The sequence below is a fragment of the Capra hircus genome, assembly GCF_001704415.2.
Source record: "Capra hircus breed San Clemente chromosome X unlocalized genomic scaffold, ASM170441v1, whole genome shotgun sequence".
Lineage (NCBI taxonomy): Eukaryota > Metazoa > Chordata > Mammalia > Artiodactyla > Bovidae > Capra > Capra hircus.
In genome coordinates this window covers 2,949,866-2,975,403 of record NW_017189516.1, presented here as the reverse complement: position 1 = coordinate 2,975,403, position 25,538 = coordinate 2,949,866, and the positions used below count along the sequence as shown (strand labels likewise).

Below are 25,538 nucleotides of genomic sequence, written 5' to 3'. Positions count from 1 at the left end.
GTTTATAGCCATATGATAGCTAAATCTTTCTTGTTAATTTTTGTCTTAATAATTTGCTACATCTTTAAGCTGTCGGAAATCACACAGGATTTTAACTATTTTTACCTATATACACATGTGTGAATGAACTAGTGATACAAGGTACTGAACTGTTAGTTAATATTCAAACTTCCTAGGAAGTTAGTTCTAAAATTGAAGTCTAATTTAGGAAACTGTCAAGAAGGTAAACTTTATACATAAAATAGTCTTATAATGATTTGAAACAAAATTAAACGCAAAGATATTGACCATTTAAGGAGCCATTTTTTTTTTAAATACCATAGCCGATTTTGACATCCTTTCCCTAGTTCACTTGTTAGAAAACATATTTTACATTTAATTTTTCTATATGACAGAATAATTCTCTCCTTAAGATTGATAAAATGTATTGAGGTCAGAAATGAAAATGCCTCTTTTCCATTTATATGCTGTATTATAACCATTATGATATTTCATAACTAAAAAAATAAAACATACATCCATAGAAACAAGTATGTGTAGTAAAGTACCACTTAAACAGTTTACAATATTTGCTTCAGATCTCATTTAAATAAAGTATTGGTTTATTCCTATTTCCTCTTCTTTTTCACTTCAGGTTGTGATTATTTGAAGTTTGTGTGCATATGTGCTGTTTGCATGCATGTTTTTATATTTTTTTTTACCTAATTTTGCTCAAAAAGTATTTGTTTTTCATTTAAAAATATACAAAGTAGTATCTGTAGATATCCTTTTGCAACATTTTTTATTCAATTTTGATTTTGAAATGTATTCATATCAGTAAATGTATAATTGGTTTTTTATGTTTCACTGTTCTATAGAATTCAGTTATATAATTAAATCACTATCCATTTCCTAAATGTGAAATTATTTCTAATTTTTTGTTTTCAAATTTTTCCCAATTGCTAGTTAGTACTTCAGTGAATATCTTTTATGATTGATTCTTTATGCACATTTGGGGAAAATTCTCCATTGGATCACCTAGCTTTTTAAAATTCTTGAGTGATATATGTGCAAAAGCATAAAGAATATGCTTAATATTATCTAACATTGGATGAACATTCAGACTCTAGCTTTTCATTACTTTGTTAGCTTACATGAATGTAATCATTATTTGATATGAAAAAACACACTGTAAATTTATTTGTGTTTAAAGTACAGAATATATGAATACTCACAATCAAATACTAATCCAGGATGGTATGATTTAAAATAAAATATAAGCAGCTTTATAGAGTGTGATGGTGCCCTTATACTTCAGTTAACCTTTTTTAACTTCTGCAAGTAAAAATATTTGTGCTGATACTTGGGTCCTTGGTGCTTTGGACCTTAAAACTAATAATAACACAAAATAGAAATTTAAAAGGTGAGAAATACATGTGTTGTTTTGTCTTTTTGTTAGTGATAGAGACAATTTTTTTCCTTTTTTTTTTTAAGTCTTAGTCCCCTCCCCCCCCTTTTTTTTTCCTTCAGTGAATGCAGGCATTTTCACTGGCCTCTTTTGAGTCATATTCTGCCATCTTATTTGGGTAAGAGTTGTTTGCACGTCAGAGTCATCTGTAAAACTTTCAGTGGGTTAGGGATGGGAATGGCTGTCCGTATTTTTAAAAGATTCTTTGTCTGATTCTAATTTTCGGTTCAGATTGTGAAGCACTGTATAGAACTAGAGATGAGGGTGAGGCAAAAGTTCCTTTTATTCTTGTGTAGGTTATCTTCAATCTGTTTTTCTACAGAAACCGTGGCATGGGGCTCTGTCAAAACCCAGCCATTCTGAGGTTTTCCTGCCAAGATAGATATAACTGCAAATCTTATTTGTCCATATTTGGAAATAGTGGACAGTGCTGATATGGACTTGACAATGGAGTAAATATAGAAAAAAGGCAGGTTAATGGGGATTGTGGATAGCATTGAAGGGACTCTGAGGAAGGAAATTGGTAACATAAAGTTGTCAGGTTTTTACATATTTTTGAAAGGATCTGTATAGAAAATTCCATTTTGAGAATAAAAATTTTATGGCATACCTAACTAAAGTATAGGGTTCCAAAAGAATCTATTCTATGTATTTCACTTGCTTCTCCATTCTTTAAGAACTGATGCTGAATTTATTTGTGAAGCAGTAGCAAAATGAAAAGAGCTCTTGATACCTATTTTTAGAACTTCTTTTATGGAATCTCTTCATGTTATATCAAGTTGTTGTGAGAAATAGGGTCTGCATCTGTAAAAGGGAACAAGGTAGCTCTGCAATTTGTCAAGGTTGTCATGTTTTTAGTAAGTCCATAAAATTTTTAACCTTTTTATTTGTTTCCAAAATGTCATTTTCCCAAGGATTATGAAGTATTTAATTTTCAATTTGAATGTTGGAAAATGCTAACTAAAATATATGTCTTTTTATATGTGTGTCTATGTGTGAATAATGGTCACTCTTTTCTTCTAGAAGATGGGCTTCATGGGATTGTGAGCTGTACAGCTTGTGGACAACAGGTCAATCATTTTCAAAAAGATTCCATTTATAGACATCCTTCACTGCAAGTACTTATTTGTAAGGTATGTAATGATCTGTTGATAATTCCACAGATATCTGAATGCTTAACATGTGTCAGACTTTTGATGCAGTGATGAAAATGGAAATGGTTTCTGCCATTGGAGGGCATATACTGGTAGTGGGGAAGACAGCCATGAAAGGGCCAATAAGTGCTACGATAGAGGGGATACTGTGTACTTTGGGAACACATGAGAAGCCATTGTAATTTGAAGTTGATATATAATGGAGATGATACAGCTGATGTCTGAAATATAAATAGGAATTAGCTTGGTAAAGTGGGATTGGTTCAGTATATTTTAGGCCAGAGGCAACATGATATTCAAAGACTCATAGGTGAGGGACAATGTGGTGTGTTGGAGAATTGCAGAGTATATGTGTATGCACACATATGTTTTATAACCTTTCCTCTTTACATACTCTAATTACTCAAATCTAAATTCTCCATGTAGTAGTGTTTTGATTTAATTTGGAGATTGTAGATTTAAAAAAATATTTTATATGTATTGAAGATAATTTTAACAGTCTATGTAAACTTTTTTATAAGTAATACCTTGGAATTAATTTTAAATATCTACTTTATCAAGCATATCATTTCCCCAACTCATGTTACTGCTAAATTAATCCTGTAGTAGTTTGTTTCCCAATAAAATATCTACTTGAATTGTAGGGGCAGACCAGACTTTCCTTAATTAGAGTTCCATTTGTAGATCTTGTATGAATTTTTGATAGATGTAGACCAACTGAGCGACTTCACTTTCCCTTTTCACTTTCATGCATTGGAGAAGGAAATAGCAGCCCACTCCAGTGTTCTTGCCTGGAGAATCCCAGAGATGGGTGAGCCTGGTGGACTGCCGTCTGTAGGGTCGCACAGAGTCGGACATGGCTGAAGTGACTTAGCAGCAGCAGCAGACCAACTTAAGCTAAATTTACTGCCTAAGAGGCAGTAATTTGTGTCCTTCCTTTTCTTGAATTTAGTTCAGTCAGGCTTCTAGTTTTAAATTGTGACAGCTGAATTTTGCATCTATTGGATTTGTAATGTGCATTCCTTTCTTCTTGTATATGTGATTGTTGTTTTTTCAAAGGCCAGTCTGTTGAGCCCAGGTCAGTAATCAGTAGTTGTTATCAGTGGTCATGGAACCTTCCCTTTTCTTCTATTCCAGTGAGAAGGAATTTAAAGTCAGTCAGATTTGGATTTGAATATCAGTTTTGCCTTTGTAATTGTATGACTTTTGGAGATTTATTTACATATTAATGAACCAAAGCCTTGTCTCTCAAATTGGGCAGTAATAGTGCCTATCTTACACAGTAGGTATTGGAGATTTAAAGATAACATAGGGCAGAAAAGGATACTATTGCTCAGCTCTACACACAGTAGCTGTTTAGATATGATGACTATTAAATTAGTATTAAGTAACAACAAATCTAATATATTTTTATGTAGATCTTTGGTAGCTAGCCATATGAGATCAGAAATTTGCCTTAAAAATCTTCTATCAATTTTTATATAAGGAACAGTGGTACTTGATGATATGGAAATCTGTTTTAATTTCTTAAGCTATTCCTGTGTCTCTAAAGTACTAGTTGGGGTGGTACAGTGTTTTTGCTTTGATTCTCTAAAACACACATACACACACACACACATAGATGCATTCCCTTTACTTTTTTAATGACTTAAAAATGAAGTTTTTCTCCTTTATGAATATTAAAAGTTTTGAATAAATTTCCCCTTTCTCTCTCTTTTTTTAAATAGAATTGCTTTAAATATTACATGAGTGATGATATTAGCCGTGACTCAGATGGAATGGATGAACAGTGTAGGTAGGTAATAAATCAAGATGAACTAAAATTCAGTGTTGTCTACTTGAGAGAAAATTCTTATATAGTCTGTTATTAAATCTTTTTTTTGTGGTATCATCATTGATATCTTCAATGGAAGGTTGTTCTTTTCCACATAGCCCTTGATTTATATCTTAATTTTCTAACAAAGAATAAGTAAATTACCTAAATTACTTTGCTATTAAAATTGTTGGCAAGAAATTTTAATTGGTTTAGTACTATAAAGATTTAAAATGAGTTTCATGTTTGAATAATATTTTAATCTTTAAATAATTGCAGATGGTGTGCAGAAGGTGGAAACTTAATTTGTTGTGACTTTTGCCATAATGCCTTCTGTAAGAAGTGCATTCTTCGCAACCTTGGTCGAAAGGAGCTGTCTACAATAATGGATGAAAACAACCAATGGTATTGCTACATTTGTCACCCAGAGCCTTTGTTGGACTTGGTCACGGCGTGTAACAGCGTATTTGAAAACTTAGAACAGTTGTTGCAACAAAATAAGAAGAAGATAAAAGTTGACAATGAAAAGACTAGTAAAGTATATGAGCATGCACCCAGATTTTCTCCAAAGAAAAACAGTTCAAATTGTAATGGAGAAGAAAAGAAGTTAGATGATTCATATTCTGGTTCTGTAACCTACTCTTATTCAGCACTAATTGTGCCCAAGGACATGATTAAGAAGGCAAAAAAACTGATTGAGACTACTGCCAACATGAATTCCAGTTACATTAAATTTTTGAAGCAGGCAACAGATAATTCAGAAATCAATTCTGCTACAAAGTTACGTCAGCTTAAGGCTTTTAAGTCTGTGTTGGCTGATATCAAGGAAGCTCATCTTGCATTAGAAGAAGATTTGAATTCAGAGATTCAAGCTTTGGATGCTGTAAACAAAGAGAAAAATACCAAAGAGCATAAAGTCATAGATGCTAAGTCTGAAACAAAAGTAAGAAAAGGAGAAAAACCTTGTGTTTTGGAAAGGAAAGATATTTCAAAATCAGAAGGTAAACTGTCAAGAAAGCAGGTAGATAGTGAGCATATAGGTCAGAGTATTGCAGTAGAGGAACAAAGAGCACATAAAAATGCCAGTACTGAACATAAGAAATCTGATAAAAAAGAACCTCAGTATGAACCTACTAACACTGCCGAAGACTTAGACATGGATATTGTGTCTGTTCCTTCCTCAGTTCCAGAAGACATTTTTGAAAATCTTGAGACTGCTATGGAAGTTCAGAGTTCATCAGAGTATCAGGGAGATGGCAACAGTGGAACTGAACAAGAACTGGAGACTTCTATAAAATTAAATATTACTTCAAAAGACAACAGAGGAGGTATTAAATCAAAAACAACAGCTAAAGTAACAAAAGAATTATATGTTAAACTCACCCCTGTTTCCCTTTCTATTTCCCCAATTAAAGGTGCTGATTGTCAGGAAGTTCCACAAGATAAAGATAGCTATAAAAGTTCTTGTCTGAACCCTAAGCCAGAGAACTGTGAACTTGGACAGGAAAAGAATGATAATGAGCATTTGGCTAAAAGTGAAGTTCCGTTACTTTCAGAAGAATCTGATCTTCGAAGATCCCCGCGTGTAAAGACTACACCTTTGAGGCGACAGACAGAAACCAACCGTACAACATCTAATTCAGATGAAGAAAATAATGAAACAGTTAAGGAGCAACAAAAACTTTCGGTTCCAATGAGAAAAAAGGATAAGCGGAATTCTTCTGACAGTGCTATAGATAATCCTAAACCTAATAAATTGCCTAAATCTAAGCAGTCAGAGATTGTGGATCACATTTCAGATTCTGATGAAATGCTGGCAATCCTCAAAGACGTGCCCAGTATGAGTCACAGTTCTTCAGATACTGATATTAATGAACCTCATACAAATAACAAGAAGACTTTTTACTCAGAGATTCAAAGAGGGAAAGATGATAAAAGAAAAAGGAAACGAAAAAGTTCTACTTCTGGCTCAGATTTTGATATTAAGAAAGGTAAATCAGTTAAAAAGTCTATAATTTCTAAAAAGAAACGGCAAAACCAGTCTGAATCTTCTAATTATGACTCAGAATTAGAAAAAGAGATAAAGAGAATGAGTAAAATTGGGACTGCCAGAACAACCAAAAAAAGAGTTCCAAATAAAGAAGATTATGATTCTTCTGAAGATGAAAAACACAGCAAACAAGGAATGGATAATCAAGGTCATAAAAGTTTGAGGACTGCACAGGAAGGATCATCTGATGATGCTGAAAGGAAACAAGAGAGAGAGAATTTCTCTTCAGCAGAAGGCACAGTTGATAAAGACAAGACCATCATGGAATTGAGAGATTGCCTCTCTAAGAAGCAGCAGCCTGATGTTTCCTCAGAGAGTGCTGATAAGCTTTGTTCTGGGAAAGAGGAGAGTTTTAATTCTCCAGAAGATAAAAAGTTTGCTGAATCTAAAGGAAAGAGTAAGCACCAGCGAACCAGAATGTGTAAGAAAATACTGGGTGGCTTATGTGATGTTGCTGAGAAGTTCTCAGAGAAAGAACAGAGTGATGAATCCTCTGAAGATGATAACGAGCAGAGCAAAAAGGAAATTGAAGAAAAAGAAAAGAAGACTGCAGACTTGAGTAAAAAAGTGATGGAACAAGAGTATGAATCATCATCTGATACTACTGAGAAATTACCTGAGGGAGAAGAAATTTGTCACTTTCCTAAAAGCATAAAACAAAACAAGAACTCAGCTGATGGGGAAAAGAAATGCAAAAAAATAAAAGATAAAGCTTCTAAAAAGAAGGGTGAATTATCTGATAATTCTGAGAAGTTACCAGGGAAAAGAGAAAGTTGTGATTCTTCAGAAGATAAGAGGAGTAAGAATGGAACATCGAGTAGAGAGAAGAAAAGGTTCAACTTGCCTGAAAAGAGTTCGAGGAAGAGACAGGATTGTTCATCATCTGATACTGAAAAATATTCCATGAAGGAAGATGGCTGTGATTTTTCTGATAAGAGACCAAAAAGAATAGAATTAAGGGAAAAAAGGAATTTAAATTCAAATAGAAATAGCAAGGAAGTACAAAGTGGCTCATCATCTTCTGATGTTGAGGAAAGTTCTGAAGATAATAAAAACCTGAAGAAACAAAGAACTTCAGCTAAAAAGAAGGCAGGCAGTATGAAGGAGAAAATGAGAAACTCCTTGAGAACAAGCACTAAAAGGAAGCAGGCTGACATTACTTCCTCATCTTCTTCTGATATAGGAGATGATGATCAGAAATCTGTAGGTGAGGGGAGCAGTGATGAGCAGAAAATTAAGCCTGTGACTGAAAATTTAGTGCTGTCGTCACATACTGGATTTTGTCAATCTTCAGGTATGGGAAAACAAATAGAAAATTTATACTTTTCCCCTCTTGAATAACTACATTGTTTATTTTCTCTGTAGTCAGCCAAATGCAAGATTACTTATTGTGTAGGAAAACACCATTTAAAAATTTTTTAGAGATTTTCTAGAACCTCTTTCTCCAATTTCTTTTGTCACCATTGCGAGGTATTTGAAACATTATTAGTGTTCTATATCATGTGTACCAAATTTGTTGGGTAAATTTCTTTATTAATGTTTAATGCTTTTCTTTGGAGTAATGAAAAGTAATTTATGAAGGAAAATCAGACTGTTGATAGTAGTTCAGTGGACATTTACTCATGTAATGGAGATGAGTGCTTGTTATGAGTATGACATGTTATGTGAAAGTTTTAACTGCTTTGCCATGCATCTGACATTTTTTTTTAATTTAATTGGAGGCTGATTACTTTACAATATTATGGTGGTTTTTGCCATACATTCACAAGAATCAGCCCTGATTTTTAAATTGGGCACATTAACTTTGTGTCTATGAAATCCTCTGAAAAATTTAAATTTACTTTATTGAAACCTGTTGCTGATGCTCATCATTTTTTATCTAATAACATGAACAAATGTTTCCATTTTTAACATTAACAAAATAAAAAAAGAAAAAACTCCAGAAAGTACATGGATTACTCTACCCTGATGAGATAGAGCACTAGGACAATAAGGGTATGGGTCAATGATACCCCTCAAAAAATTAAAAATATTTATCATTATGGCAGTTCTTTAAAAAATAGTTGTATAATAAATGTACACTTGTTGCTCTTATTGTCTTTTTTTAAGTCAATAAAACCTGTCAGTTAACCAAGGACACTTCAAATTTATTGTAAAGGAGATTGCACTTACTATTGTGTTCCAGCAGAACATATGAACATTTACATGTAAGAGGAATAAGCAGTTCAGATTAGATATTGCTGCCAAGTAAACTTTGGTACCACCTTACAAAATTTTTAATTTTGAGAATTTCTTAGATTTTTAAATTGCATATGAGATTGTGAATTTGTATTCAAAATATAATATAATGGTTGCTTTGATATCAATTCAATGTTTTGGTTATCAGGCAGGTTGAAAAAACTCTCATTAGGATTAGAGTGTGAGAATAATAAATTACATGGAGTAGACTGTTGGACTAGTCAAACTTTGTAAAACTGATTTCCATGACAAAACAGCTTCCCTAGTGAAATCTGCATGTTTGATTTCAGATACTAATTTTCATCTCCCCAAATCTCACTTGACATATATGAGAGTTTCTATGAGAATTACAATTCTCATGCTTAGAACTGTTAATAACTATTTTAAAAAGTAATATGCATTGATTAGCTCTTAATAAGAGATGGCAACATATGGCTAATACTTAAGAGGGTTCATTTCCCTTTTCTCATGTTTATATCCAGAAAAGCCTTGAGAATTCTGCACTTCAGGCAAGATGCCAGTCTCTCAACTATTGGAAGGAATAAAATTTGTTGTTCAGATTTTCTTCACTCTGGGTATTTCTTGGACTGATTATACTTTTAGATGTAGAAAAGGAGGACAATGAACTCATCTAACAATTGGACATTGTCAACTATACTTCAATAAAAAATTAAAATAAATAAAAATTGGACTTTGTTGGTAGAAATACTTAGTCAGAAAAAAATATTCAGGGAATTGCAAATAAGCACTATGTTAAAAGCACTGATTTCCAGGATAAGTTTGGGTGTGAGTCAATGATAGTGGCATTCCTTAAGAATTTGCTTGCCTGTATACAAAGCATGCTAAATTTATCTATTCTCCTAATACATCCAACTTAATTCAGGTGACAATTTTTATGAGCTCTTAAAAAGCCTACCCTGCTCCCATGAATTTAGAGGATTCCTATTTATTCAGCAATAGTTGGGAATCTATTACAGTGTACACCATTTTCTAGTTGGTCTCGGGGATGGCATGACTAACCATGATGAGGAACATGGTCCTAGGAGATTGCAGTCCAGTGAGCAAGATAGACATAGATAAGTCATTATTTGTTTTTAAAAAAAGAATACCAGGAGAAAGATGTAAAACTAAAATGAGTCTGTGTGATAAATAGTAGGTGAGCCAGTTATCCAAATATTGGAGGAAGACTTAAAAGAACAGATAGTATTTGAACTCAGATTTGAAGGATGGGTCAAATTTTCAAAGATGTGGTAAGGAGGAACAGCAGTAATATCGCTAGTAATATTTAATTTGAGGATTGAACTGTTTGAATGAAGTATTTATTGTGAGTTTGCTAAGGTTAATTGGAAGATTTACTTTTGTCTTTCTACAGTTAGCATATTTCTATCCTGCACCTGTAGGTATCTGTGTTCCTAGTGAATTTTTTTCTTCAACATTTTCTCCCAGTATTTTTTTATGAAAAAATGTTAAATATATGGAGGAATTTCTGCTGTTAACATTGTACTATATTTGCTTTATCACATACTTTAATTTATATATCCTATCTATCCATCAATGAACCTAACTTTTGCCCCCTCTTTTGTTTATTTTGAAATAATTATAAATTCACAGGAAGTTGAAAGTATACAGAAGGTCTTGGATGTCTTTCATTAATTTCCTCCAATGGTATCAATCTTTCATAATTATAGTACAGTGTCATAACCAGGAAACTGATGATTTATTCAGATTTCATCAGTTTTACATGCACTCCTTCATTTGTGTGTATGTGTGGTTGTGTGTGTGTAAGTATAATTCTGTGCAAAATTTGTATCATGTGTAGCTTTGTATAGCTACCACAACAACCAATATATTGAACTGTTTCATTACCACAAGGTTCCCTTGTGCTACCCCTATACACACTTCCTTCCATATCCCCATTCTTAACCTGTGGCAACTGTTAATCTGATTTCCATCTCTGTAATTCTGTTATTTTGAGATGGAATCATGAAGTGTATAACCTTTCAAAATTGTCTTTCTTCACTCAGTGTTATTAATGCCCTTGAAATTTTTGATGAATTTGAATAATTCTCCCTGATTACTTCAGCATTTATAGTGTTAACTAGGGTACAATGTTTGTTTCTGAGGCAAAATTTATATCCAATGAAATGTACAAATTTTCTTAATCTCTTTATGCTGCTGCTGCTGCTAAGTCGCTTCAGTCATGTCCGACTCTGTGCGACCCCATAGACGGCAGCCCACCAGGCTCCTCTGTCCCTGGGATTCTCCAGGCAAGAATACTGGAGTGGCTTGCCATTTCGTTTTCCAATGCATGCATGCATGCTAAGTCGCTTCAGTCATGTCTGACTCTGTGCGACCCCATGGACAGCATCCCACCAGGCTCCTGTGTCCACAGGATTCTTCAGGCAAGAATACTGGAGTGGGTTGCCATTTCCTTCTCCTAATCACTTTATAGTTTTAATCAAAAGATATAAATGTTACTTTTTGTAAGGAAATAAGTTTTACTGTACTTTAATATATCTCTGGGTGATTCTACTCATGAGCACCATACAAATTCAAGTATATTTTACAAATTCAAGTATCACCAAGTATTGGTAGCATTTTAAAAAAATTCTTCAATGATACAGAAAAAGTTAGACATCTGTTAACTTTAAATGGGTCAGTACAAAGCCTACTTCATTGAGAAACTTACGCTAATATGATGGTGAATGATAAAATATTTGTTACTAGGAAGGATGAGTTTTAAAATTCTTGTGCTGTGGGAAGAGACTTTGAAATATATAAGATCCAACTATATATTATTTTGCTGCTGACACTTCTTAAATTCCACATTGTACTTTCCTTATAAATTATTTTTATTCATGTTTTGGATCCCAGAGCATAGTTTAGGACTCACTACTTATTTTAAAGTTTTTGGCTTTCAGTTTTATTTTACATGATTTTACTTACGTAGATAATTTTAAGTACACTTTTATTCCCTCAAGGAGACGAAGCCTTATCTAAATCAGTGCCTGTCACAGTGGATGATGACGACGATGACAATGATCCTGAAAATAGGTATGATTCCATCTGTAAGGACCTTAAAAAGATTATAACACACCCTAGGCATGGGCACAAAGAGCAGCATCGGAATCGCAAGCAAGTTGTACAAACTAGGAGTGCCAGCTTTAGAAAGACTAACTTGCAGTCTTCCTCCATGTTTCAAAGAAAGGCCAAAAAAATGGGGTAACTCTGAAACCTTAAGAGAAAATAAATATAAATATCAACACATCCAGCATAGGGTGTGTTATAAATACAACACTGTCAATTTTTATGTTTCATGTAAACTGTGATAAGTTTTTGAGAATATTTTAATTTTGACAGATTATTTATTAGTGAAATTGAATCATGTCTCAAAAATTGACAGCAGAAATCTCTATCCTCAATATTGATTATTGTTTTAAATTGCCATCCAATGTGATGATCCTATTCATTAAAACCTATTCAAAGTGAAAAAAGGAGACTGGTCAGATGATTAAGAAATTGCTTTCAAAATGAGTATCTATTTGCACAGTGTCTAGACTGATTTAGATTTTAACAGTTTTTCAAATAAAATAGAAGTAGACAGTTTGATAGTGTTAACATTAATAATACTTATATAATAGGTTTAAATGTGAACATTGTAGTCTGTACAGATTGACTTAACTAAGGGATAGCAGGGAGAAGAAAAAAAATAAAGATACACCCATATCTTAGCAATGAGGAATAAAGAAAGTGGAGATATTCAAAAATTTATGTTTTTTATATATCTTTTAAACCCTTCCTGAACTAGAAGATCCCACATACTCATAATCTTCATGGAGACAGTGTGGTGTAATGGATGGAATTTGGGGATAATGGGCATAAGATTATCTAACTTCTAGTTCTGACTTTTCTGTGTGATCTTGGAAAAGTGATTTTTGCCACAATTTTCTGTTTTCTAAAATGAAAAGATTGGATGAAATGTTCTCTGATCAATTCTGGCACCAAAAATATATGATAGACTTGAGATTTTACTATAGAGTACTATATTAATATCCATTTATTCCTAATAGTAAGCTCTAATAACTAAGAAAGCATGAAGATAAACATTAATTTTTGTGTCATAATTTTGTAAGGAATTAACTGAGTTATTAAAAGCTATGGGGCCAGCTGTCACTATAGTTTTGTTATGTCTTGCTGTTGCTGACAGGTTTTTCTGTTTCAAAGATCAACATTCTCCTAATTAATAGGACAGCATTTTTATTAAGGTGAATGAACAATAATTTTTCTTTTGTAGTTTTGAATAGAGCTTCAGCTAAGTTGCTCAGTCGTGTCCGACTCTTTGCGACCCCATGAATCGCAGCACGCCAGGCCTCCCTGTCCATCACCAATTCCTGGAGTCCACCCAAACCCATGTCCATGGAGTTGGTGATGCCATCCAACCATCTCATCCTCTGTCGTCCCCTTCTCCTCCTGCCCTCAATCTTTCCCAGCATCAGGGTCTTTTCAAATGAGTCAGCTTTTCCGTATCAGGTGGCCAAAGTATTGGAGTTTTAGCTTCAACATCAGTCCTTCCAGTGAATACCCAGGACTGATCTCCTTTAGGATGGACTGGTTGGATCTCCTTGCAGTCCAAGGGACTCTCAAGAGTCTTCTCCAACACCACAGTTCAAAAGCATCACTTCTTCTGTGCTCAGCTTTCTTTACAGTCCAACCCTCACATCCATACATGACCACTGGAAAAACCGTAGCCTTGACTAGATGGACCTTTGTTGACAAAGTAATGTCTCTCTGCTTTTTAATATGCTATCTAGGTTGGTCATAACTTTCCTTCCAAGGAGTAAGCGTCTTAATTTCATGGCTGCAGTCACCATCTGCAGTGATTTTGGAGCCCCCCAAAATAAAGTCTGCCACTGTTTCCACTGTTTCCCCATCTATTTTCCATGAAGTGATGGGACCAGATGCCATGATCTTCATTTTCTGAATGTTGAGCTTTAAGCCATCTTTTTCACTCTCCTCTTTCACTTTCATTAAGAGGCTCTTCAGTTCTTCTCCACTTTCTGCCATAAGGGTGGTGTCATCTGTATATCAGAGGTTATTGATATTTCTCCCAGCAATCTTGATTCTAGCTTGTGCTTCCTCCAGCCCAGAGTTTCTCATGATGTACTCTGCATATAAGTTAAATAAGCAGGGTGACAATATATAGCCTTGTCATACTCCTTTTCCTATTTGGAACCAGTCTGTTGTTCCACGTCCAGTTCTAACTGTTGCTTCCTGACCTGCATATAGGTTTCTCAAGAGAAGGTCAGGTGATCTGGTATTCCCATCTCTTTCAGAATTTTCCACAGTTTCTTGGATCCACACAGTCACACGGCTTTGGCATAGTCAATAAAGAAGTAGTAGATGTTTTTCTGGAACTCTCTTGCTTTTTTGATGATCCAGCAGGTGTTGGCAGTTTGATCTCTGGTTTCTTTACCTTTTCTAAAACCAGCTTGAACATCTTGAAGTTCATGGTTCATATATTGCCAAAGCTTGGCTTGTAGCATTTTGAGCATTACTTTGCTAGAGTGTGAGATGAGTGCAATTGTGTGGTACTTTGAGCATTCTTTGGCATTGCCTTTCTTTGGGATTGGAATGAAAACTGACCTTTTCCAGTCCTGAGGCCACTGCTGTGTTTTCCAAATTTGCTGACACTGAGTGCAGCACTTTCACAGTATCATCTTTCAGGATTTGAAATAACTCAGCTGGAATTCCATCACCTCCACTAGCTTTGTTCTAGTGGAGATTAGTCATAGATAAACTCAGGTGCTGTCATCTGCTTATTTTTTGATTAAACATATATATCCAGTTTTTTTCAAATTTCATTAACTTTTATGTTACAGGCATTTAAATTTTATTCTTTTTTAGCATGCTTTAATTCCTCTTCATTTATTTATGTTATTTGTTTTCTTGTAAATTATATGGTCTCAAATGTTATTGAAAGGCTAATAATGTTTAAAACATGCTATATCCTAATTTACTTATGGGTTATGAACCTTAATTTCATATTTAACCACCAAATAAGTGTCATTAGGGTGCAATAATTTTTGTGTTAGAGCTTGTCAAAATATAAGTATACTTTTTATCTTTTATGTTACTTGATCATATCTCTCTGTAACTGGCAGGTATTTTATTGAAAGGCATCTTTAATTCCATCGTTTATTTGTGATTAAAAAAGTACAACCATGTTGAGTACTTTCGAGAAGAATTTTATTTTGAGCATGTTTTTCTTTATATCCAGTTTAGTGTGCTCTTATAAAATATGCCATTAATAACTTGTTTCATATGCAGTATACCAAAGAGGTATCTAATACCCATGTGTTATCTAATGATGGGGATATAATACCTTTTTAAATTATTTTAGTATAGACAGTGTACTTGAGCAGATTTGAATATGCACTAAGCAAGTTTTAAAAGTTTGTTTTCAGATCATGATAAAGTCTTGGAGTTATTTTGTACCTTTTACATTTTTGAGTTGGATATATTTTAGTAGACAGCATATTGTAATGATGTATAAATATGTACACAATTGTGTATAAATTTCATATGCTTTGCCTTTTTAGCAGTATTGTAACACATTTTCACTGTTGATATTTATGGACAGGTAAATAGTGTATTAATGCAAATAGTTAATTATTTGGATGCAATAAATGTCTGTAAAACTTTTTTCTTGTTCAAGCATTTAATTTTTATTATAATTGCTCTTTTCATGAGAGTTGAAACAATTTGGTAGAACCAAGATATGCAAGCTAGTTTGTAGTCAGCTAAGTTTTGATATTTCTGAAATTGAGGAAGTGAATACTTTATAATTCTTTAAACATATGTTCTTATATATAACATATATATTTACCTATGTGAAAATTTTATGACAGATTTCATTATAATTTATCATTTTCATTTTAAAGTTATAGTAGGTTTTGAGGTAATTTAAAGAACTTAGTCATATCCTGAATATTTTAGTAGGTGTGAATAAATAAGTTTGTTATTTTAGCATGCTATTATGTAGTATCATTCGTATTTGAAAGTAAATGTATGCTATTGTGAGATAGAGTGGTCTAACTTGTAAAATAATTTCTATTTAATTACCTTTAGTAAACAGTGATAAAAATTATAGGTTGAGCAGCAGTTTAACTTTTATAATTTTTGTTTCAGGTTTTTTGAAAAAATATAAATAGACTAAGTTTATATTTTGAATTTGTATAACAGAATTTAATTCAGATTTTATAACAGGCTTTATATACTTTTTGGAAGGGAAAATGATATCAGTTTGTCAGATTATTTAAATTATACATGTAATTTTAAGGTCATTTATTTGAATTGTCCATTATGTTAATGTTGCCTTTCAAATATCTGTTTTGTTTTAAATTGATTCTTTCATTAAAAGGATATTTAATGTTTATTTTAATACCTGCACTGTGAATTAGCCTCAGTCATAACATAGTAGTGTATTTAAGTTCAGTAGTGATTGTGTTGAGGATTATTAAATCAGGCGTTTCTTCAGAGGTTGCATGTTAAACTATCACTGAAGAATCTAGCCCCTCCAAAAGAATTATCTTCAGAATATTCTTTATTTGTAATTTTTACAGGGTGTGGAAAATATTTAAAACTGAGCTTTTAAAGGAAAAAAACTAGATTGTCAGAATTTTTCCTAAATCTGCAATTTTAAAAATCCAAACTTAGCTTAAATTGAGGCTTTTTATATGTATATCCTCTACGGCCACACACATATATATATTAATATTTACTTTATAGTAGAAAAATGCTTAGTTAGGTTGACTAATATTGCATAGTTTTTCTCATAATTTCTGTCTCAGTGGGGCTAATTTTTTTTCATAGAAGCAAAATTTGATGTGGAGATTGCTTTAAGAAATTGCCCATTGTTAATAGAATTTCTGCTTCATTATTGTGGGACTACGTTGTAGCCTTAGTTTTCCAGTTGTTATATCAGTTGGTACTACTTTGCTTTTCAGACTGGAAAACATACAAATGATTATTTTTTTCCCCTATTAGTTTGGTGTATTCTGTTGATGCAGGCTCTATGCTATTAATCAAGCATATTTTTGGAAGTGATTAATGATTCCTGGATGTTTTTCATTCTAATAAAGATATTTGATGATTGTTTACTTGGTTTCAGCAAAGATTATTGGCTTGAATATATGTCAAGTCCCTTTGGCATATGACTTTGGTTTCTTAAGCACGTTTACAAGTGTTCATCTTCTGTATATGTCTTTAGCTTTCTTTACAAATTTGCTAAACTGCAATAATTTTTTTCTGTGAATTTTTTTTCATATTTGATTTGCAAAATTGATTTAGGTTTCATTGAGCTTTAAAAAGAAAGATAGGTTTTAAATGAGTATTTTACTTGTTTCATGTTTGAATAAGGGTTTTAAATATCTGGCAATTTTAAGGCAATTTTTTTTCAATTTCCTTTGTCTTTCCAGTGCAGGTAAGTATTGCAAGTCAAGTATAATACAGGTGATCTGGCCACTAGATATAATCTACCTGAGATATAAACATTATGTTCAGCCTTTTTCCCCTATTTTCTATTGTTTGGTGATACTAGGACTTTGAGAAAATGAGAAAAAGCTCCCATCCCCACTCCCCCAAAAAGAGAGAGTTTTGAGTTTCTAGGGTGAGCAAAAAAGGTTGATTTTTATGACTATATAGTCTTTGGATTTTGAAAATAAAATTAAGGCAAATTCTTTTTTTTTTTTTTCAAATTCTTTGATTTTACTTTTCAAGTATTGAATATTAAAAAATTGAACTAGTTCTTTAGTATGATCAAATTTCCTACATTAATATCAATGTTAATAAATTTCTTATTAAAATTTTCTCTAAAATTGGCTTAGATTTTTACATAAAATCAGGGAATACACATTTTGTAATTTGAGCCCATGCATAAATTGTTAATAAACTTTGAGTTCTTAATTTCATACAGCTTTTATCTTTCTACTCCTAAGATTTTTTTAAAAGTTATTTGATACTAATTTTAAGTAAACGGTGATGTTTTTTATTAAGTGCAAACATTATAGAACATGTGACTAAAATATTTCAAGGTGGTGTTTAGCTTTTTGGTTATTTAGTGACTTCATCATTATCTCATGAATAGCACTCTCTTCATTATGCCTTGGTTATATTTTTTTCATAGAAAGGGTCATATCAAGATACTGGGTTGGTCAAAAAGTTCGTTCAAGTTTAACCCAGTATCAATTTTGGAGCCTTCCCTGGTGGTCCAGTGATTAGGACTCTGTTTCCACTGCAGTGGGGTTGGATTTGATCCAAGCTTAGCCAAGTGACCAAAAAAAAAAAATTACTAATTTTGAACCAGCGTTTAAAAAAATACTAATACAGATTTTGAAGATGAGGAATTCCTTTGTAGTTTTATGCAGTGTTTATCTTTTATTCTCAACCTGAAGTATATAATACTTGTTAAAACAAAGCGTCCCTCCATACTAGAGGGTTATGTGTCCCTCACCCTGTTCTCAAAAAAATTTTTATTGTGAGAAATTTTATTTATTCAACATTTTTTGACTGTAGTTATTTGAATTGTTTTATAGATCAACCTTTTATATATGGTGTGTTGTTTTAGTATTACATTTACTTAGTTGTGTTTTTATCTCTAAAACTATAATCTTATTCAGAATTCTCTGTTTTAACTATTCTTTTGTGATATTTTGCACAGAATGCAAAAAAAATTAATTTGTCACCTTTGTGTATGGAGCCACACTATTTTGGCCTTCTAAAAATGTAGTTTCATTTAGTAATTTTCTTCAACCCTGTTTTCAGAATCTCTTGAAAGATAAAGACAGTAGATTGTTGGGGATATCTGAAATGGTCTATCAGTATTTTAGAGATAGTGCATACTAGGTGAAAGATGTTTACAACTCTTTTTAAAAAAATCTTTAAAAATGAAAGCTTGAATTCTTTCATTTCTAAATACATAATCTTAAAAATCAATGAAATACAGATATCTTTAAGAATGTGACTTTAGTGTATTGCCCTAAGCACTCATTAATTAGCACAGTAGCAATGAATGAGTAGAGAATATAGGACTAACATAGTAAAATTAGTAGCAGATTGGGATTTAGGAGCTTAGATTGTACCTCTGGCTTTGCCACTTACTAGCTTTGTTTCTTTGGCCAAGTCATTTCCCCTTTTTAAGCCTGTTTCCTCATCTATGAAATGACAAACTTGGACTCTGAGGTCCTTTCTTCAGTTCTAACATTTTGTGTTGCTTTTGTAATGGCTGTTTCTCTAAAATTCCCTGGTGGAAGAGATTCTCTTGATTATTCCTTTTTTAAGAAACTGAGTGTTTTGAATTATCGATTTTTCTACCAGCCAAGAGGTGGTTTACTTTCTTTTCCTGTTTGAGTGCTTAAACAAGAGGCTTTACTGATTTCCTTTCTAGGAAGGATCAGAATTACTAAAGGCTTTCTTGTCTCGTTTGCTCTCTGTGTGATTGCTCATTTGTCTTTGCATTGTTGGCCTCATTCCTTATTTTATTTTTGCTTTATTTTAGTAGCTGATGGTGCAAGGATAATAAGGCATTATCTCTTGGTATTCATTATGTGATTTAGCTTGTTTGAGTTTTGAGGTTCTATTACTCTTTCATGCTACCACTTCTGATCATTGTTTGTGGGTTTTTATCCTCCTTTCCATATTGTTTTGCTTTCTTCCCCTCTCCTTTCCTTCCCTTTCAGGAAAATGGAGAAGTGGCTCCATTACTTCTGGTTCTGCCAGGTTTTCTGCCACAAGTTTGGCACAACTAGTGCCTCTGATGCTTCTGGTAGAGTTGTGACTGCTTTGAATGCTGTACCTGCCCCAAGATGTAATGCTGAGCATTGAGATTCTAGGGGCAGTACCTTGTTGCCTGGATGATTTTCTCAGAAACATCCTGGAAAACCTCAAGAAAGGAAACTTCAGAGCAAACAGAATCAACTAGGAATCATGACTATACATCCATCACATGCATTCCAGCATGGGTCCAGCTGAGGCCTCCAAAATGACGCTTTCCCAGCCTGAGCTGGTTCTCAAGTGATGATGTCCTTGAAGTTTCTGTGACCCGTGACTCAAGAGTTAATGTAGTGGAGTTTCCCTTGAAGAATCTCACTGCAGGCTTTGTAGATGGGACACATCTCACCTCAACATGTTTGAATACTCAGGTTGAAGGTCAGCCTCAGCCCTTAGGTCTTTCAAATTAAGTTCTAACTTTGAGTTGTACGTTATGTGATGGGCTAATTGTATGATACATTAAGTCTTTGACCTATTGGACTTGAGCCATCAGCCATTATTTATGCAAAATTATTTTACTTTATTATTCTTTTTAGGGCTTAATGTATATGGGTATTCATTAGGCTTTCCTTTGCTCAAAAGGGCAAATCTAAAACATCTTAGTGAGGTAAAGCTTAGGGAATCTCCATTATTCTGTATAACTTTCAGATTGGAGAAAAATGAGCATTCACTTCTAAAGCATCTGTGATTATTCTGTATATTATGACTTTATTGAGGGTTGTTGATAAATCAAGTAATTCTTCAGTGTGTGGATCTCATTTCATTTTTCATGATTTATTGTGTGATTTTTCATGTGGTATAGAATCTTATTATCTTACATATTTTATGTTCGTTTCCTCATGACAGCCTAGAATTTTAGTATTTATAAATTTACATGTTATGACTTTTCATTTAGTAGACTTATTAGGAATCTAGAGTTTGAAAGAAGAAATATGTGGTTTCCTAAAATTAACAACCAAGTCTTTATAGATTATACGGAGTTTATGACATTTTTTAAACTTGTAAATGCAAACTAAAATCAGGTGATTGAACTAACCTTTAGAGTAACTAAATTAATAATTGTGTTCTTATTTGCTGTTATTATACCACTCAAATGGTGATATAAGATCTTGTAACTGCACGTAAACTGTTTTTCTATTTGTAACCTAGTATCCAGTGCTTCATATTATATGTACACACACGTGCACATACACTTATTCATTCCAAATCTGTGTTTTTACTCAAATTGGCTTGAGAAAGTCATTCCTTGTTCATGGGAAATGATGATGTGGTATGTATAAAAGATAATTTTAGAGAGTTTTTCCAGAAGGATGCTTATAATTCATTTAAAGAGCCACCCTTTCTTTTGAAACTGTTTCCTAATTTGTGGAGGGGTATGTTCATACTTTATAAAATGATGAAATAAATGATATTTGGGTTTAATTTTTTTTTCTTGGCGAAATGTAAGTTGTCCCCATCTTAAAAACCTTTACTATGTACAGTTCAAACCATGTACAGTTAGGAAACCACTGATGTAGAAGTTTAAAGGTAGTATCTCTCAGTTGTGTCCGACTCTCTGTGATCTCATGGACTGTAGCCCGCCAGGCTCCTTGGTCCAAGGGATTTTTCAATCAAGAATACTGGAGTGGATTGCCATTCCCCTCTCCAGGGGATCTTCCCAACCCAGGGGTTGAACCCAGGTCATCTGCATTGCACGTGGATTCTTTGCCATCTGAGCCACCAATGCAACTCTAGTAGGATTTGAATTGGAATGATCTAATCTCCACTTCATTAAAATGCATATCAAGTTAGAAATCCTCAGAAAAGCTAACTCATCTGTGGTTTCCTCTTGCAATTTGTAGCTCTCTCTGTTTTCTAAATGTTTCTTATCTATCTGTTTAGGAAGGAAGGACCAAAGGGCATATCAGCATTTATGAAAGTGATTAGCTGTTTTGTTTGCTTTAGTTTGTCTAGGTGCCTTTGCTGTATATCTTTGAATATAAATTGCAATGAGCAATCTATATTTCAAATAAAATTAAAAAAACATTAACATACATTAACACCTCCTACCATTGAATGAATTCTTGATTTAATGTGAGTTCATGTTAATGAATAAAAATAATTTCAAATTTAAAAGTAACAAAAGTCTCCTAATTCCAGCTCCAAGATTTTGACTGAGCTAGAGTCATTCATGATTACAGAGTAGATGTTTATCCATATAGAAGCTAGTTCAGGGAAAACCAAGAATCATGTCAACTTTTGAGCCTTTTTATAAGGTTTCGCTTTGTTATTGTGATTTATGAATTTATATCTAAAGGTGAAAATTACCTCATCTTACACAAAAACTTTTTATCTTACACTTCTTGATATCTTCCTTTAGTGCAAAGATGAAAATTTATTAGAAATATAGTAGCCATCACGGTCAACAAAAGAGTCCGAAATGCAGTACTTGGATGCAATCTCAAAAACGACAGAATGATCTCTGTTAGTCTCCAAGGCAAACCATTCAGTATCACAGTTATCCAAGTCTATGCCCCAACCAGTAATGCTGAAGAAGCTGAAGTTGGATGGTTCTATGAAGACCTACAAGACCTTTTAGAACTAACACCCAAAAAAGATGTCCTTTTCATTATAGGGGACTGGAATGAAAAAGTAGGAAGCCAAGAAACAGCTGGAGTAACAGGCAAATTTGGCTTTGGAATGCGCAATCAAGCAGGGCAATGGCTAATAGAGTTTTGCCAAGAGAATGCACTGGTCACAGCAAATACCCTCTTCCAACAACACAAGAGAAGACTCTACACATGGACATCACCAGATGGTCAACACCGAAATCAGATTGATTACATTCTTTGCAGCCAAAGATGGAGACGCTCTATACAGTCAACAAAAAAAAAAGACCAGGAGCTGACTGTGGCTCAGATCATGAACTGCTTATTACCAAATTCAGACTCAAATTGAAGAAAGTAGGGAAAACCGCTACACCATTCAGGTATGACCTAAATCAAATCCCTTATGATTATACAGTGGAAGTGAGAAATAGATTTAAGGGCCTAGATCTGATAGATAGAGTGCCTGATGAACTATGGAATGAGGTTTGTGACATTGTATAGGAGACAGGGATCAAGACCATCCCCATGGAAAAGAAATGCAAAAAAGCAAAATGGCTGTCTGGGGAGGCCTTACAAATAGCTGTGAAGAGAAGAGAGGCAGAAAGCAAAGGAGAATAGGAAAGATATAAGCATCTGAATGCAGAGTTCCAAAGAATAGCAAGAAGAGATACGAAAGCCTTCTTCAGTGATCAATGCAAAGAAATAGAGGAAAAGAACAGAATGGGAAAGACTAGAGATCGCTTTAAGAAAATTAGAGATACCAAGGGAACATTTCATGCAAAGATGGGCTCAATAAAGGACAGAAATGGTATGGACCTAACAGAAGCAGAAGATATTAAGAAGAGGTGGCAAGAATACACGGAAGAATTGTACAAAAAAGATCTTCATGACCCAGATAATCATGGTGATGTGATCACTAATCTAGAGCCAGACATTTTGGAATGTGAAGTCAAGTGGGCCTTAGAAAGCATCACTACGAACAAAGCTAGTGGAGGTGATGGAATTCCATTTGAGCTGTTTGAAATCCTGAAAGATGATGCTGTGAAAGTGCTGCACTCAGTATGCCAACAAATTTGGAAAACTCAGCAGTGGCCACAGGAATGGAAAAGTTCAGTTTTCATTCCAATCCCAAAGAAAGGCAATGCCAAAGAATGCCCAAACTACCACACAATTGTAGTCATCTCACATGCTAGTAAAGTAATGCTCAAAATTCTCCAAGCCAGGTTTCAGCAATTCGTGAACTGTGAACTCCCTGATGTTCAAGCTGGTTTTAGAAAAGGCAGAGGAACCAGAGATCAAATTGCCAACTTCCGCTGGATCATGGAAAAAGCAAGAGAGTTCCAGAAAAACATCTATTTCTGCTTTATTGACTATGCCAAAGCTTTTGACTGTGTGGATCACAATAAATTGTGGAAAATTCTGAAAGAGATGGGAATATCATACCACCTGACCTGCCTCTTGAGAAATCTGTATGCAGGTCAGGAAGCAACAGTTAGAACTGGACATGGAACAACAGACTGGTTCCAAATAGGGAAAGGAGTACGTTAAGGCTGTATATTGTCACCCTGCTTATTTAACTTATATGCAGAGTGCATCATGAGAAACACTGGGCTGGAAGAAACGCAAGCTGGAATCAAGATTGCCAGGAGAAATATCAATAACCTCAGATATGCAGATGACACCACCTTTATGGCAGAAAGTGAAGAGGAGCTAAAAAGCCTCTTGATGAAAGTGAAAGAGGAGAGCGAAAAAGTTGGCTGAAGGCTCAGCATTCAGGAAACGAAGATCGTGGCATCCGGTCCCATCACTTCATGGGAAATAGATGGGGAAACAGTGGAAACAGTACTAGACTTTATCTTTTTGGGCTCCAAAATCACTGCAGATGGTAACTGCAGCCATGAAATTAAAAGACTCTTAACTCCTTGGAAGGAAAGTTATGACCAGCATAGACAGCATATTCAAAAGCAGCGATACTACTTTGCTGACTAAGGTCCATCTAAGTCAAGGCTATGGTTTTTCCTGTGGTCATGTATGGATGTGAGAGTTGGACGGTGACGAAGGCTGAGCGCCGAAGAATTGATGCTTTTGAACGGTGGTGTTTGAGAAGACTCTTGCGAGTCCCTTGGACTGCAAGGAGATCCAACCAGTCCATTCTAAAGGAGATCAGCCCTGGGATTTCTTTGGAAGGAATTATGCTAATGCTGAAACTCCAGTACTTTGGCCACTTCATGCGAAGAGTTGACTCATTCGAAAAGGCTCCGATGCTGGGAGGGATTGGGGGCAGGAGGAGAAGGGGACGACCAAGGATAAAATGGCTGGATGCCATCATGGACTCGATGGACGTGAGTCTGAGTCAACTCCGGGAGATGGTGATGGACAGGGCGGCCTGGCATGCTGGGATCCTGGGGTCCCAAATAGCCAGAGACGACTGAGCGACTGAACTGAACTGAACTGATATTTTAACATAAGATAGTATTAAATATTTTCTCATGCTTTGAACAGTTTATTTTTTCATTGGCAAATTAGTCTTTGAGGAGCATCTGGAAAAATTTTGGTATGCTTTAGGCTAATGCATTATCTACCTTTTTGGAAAGTAAAAACTTTTTGAAAGTAATTTGTGTTCTTTAACTATGTACATAGTAAATAGCACTCTTGCCCCTTTTCTGCCTTAGTTTGAATATTATTAGGGATTTTTTATTGCTTTAGTATTTTAATATATGTTGTATGTTTTCATTTGATTGGAAGAATTTATGCAGTAAATTGAAATATAAGAGCCAAAAATGTTATTTACTTGTTTTAGGCACTGTTTCACATTAGTGGTTTATTAGACACTGATTTTCTAAGAATATGTTCTGCTGTTGAATAAATCCTTTCATGTGGAATTTTGTGTTGAAATACCATTTGTTTGAATGAATTGATTTACTATTGTGTCCCTGTCTGATACTGTAGTTGTCAGATGGTGGCAGCAGAGCAAGTAAAAGATTGGAAGGATATCCAGCATGAAGTTGCAATTGGTGAAAATAGTAGAAACATCCCTGAGATTTTTCAGTATATTGTGAAATTGAATAGAACTGGGGGAAAATCAGTGCTAAGAGCATTTTCAAAAGTTTTGGTTAGTACTTTAAATTAAAATAGACTTTGATAGACATATTTATAATAAAAATCTATTGACAAATTATTTCTATTTTGATACATATAATTCCATTTGTTTTTAATTTGTAATACTTCACCATCAAATATATAGTTTTTATTGTCTTTTTACTCTCGAGAATTGCCAAGAAGATGCTTTTAGAAGAAATTAAAGCCAATCTTTCCTCCGATGAGGATGGATCTTCAGATGAGTCAGAAGAAGGGAAGAAAAGAACTGGAAAACACAATGAAGAAAACCCTGGAGATGAGGGTGAGTTCCCCAGGGAGAAGT

The 25,538-nt window shown here is 34.0% G+C and overlaps 1 protein-coding gene across 1 annotated transcript in view; it reads left to right on the top strand.

Moving 5' to 3' along the window:
• ATRX (ATRX, chromatin remodeler) overlaps window positions 1-25,538 on the top strand; it is a 235,207-nt gene that overhangs the window by 104,420 nt on the left and 105,249 nt on the right. The window contains exons 8-13 of the mRNA XM_018043618.1: window positions 2,471-2,580; window positions 4,329-4,396; window positions 4,694-5,742; window positions 5,830-7,758; window positions 11,684-11,756; window positions 25,387-25,517. Coding sequence (XP_017899107.1) covers window positions 2,471-2,580; window positions 4,329-4,396; window positions 4,694-5,742; window positions 5,830-7,758; window positions 11,684-11,756; window positions 25,387-25,517 — 3,360 coding nt within the window. The remainder of the gene's footprint in view (window positions 1-2,470; window positions 2,581-4,328; window positions 4,397-4,693; window positions 5,743-5,829; window positions 7,759-11,683; window positions 11,757-25,386; window positions 25,518-25,538) is intronic.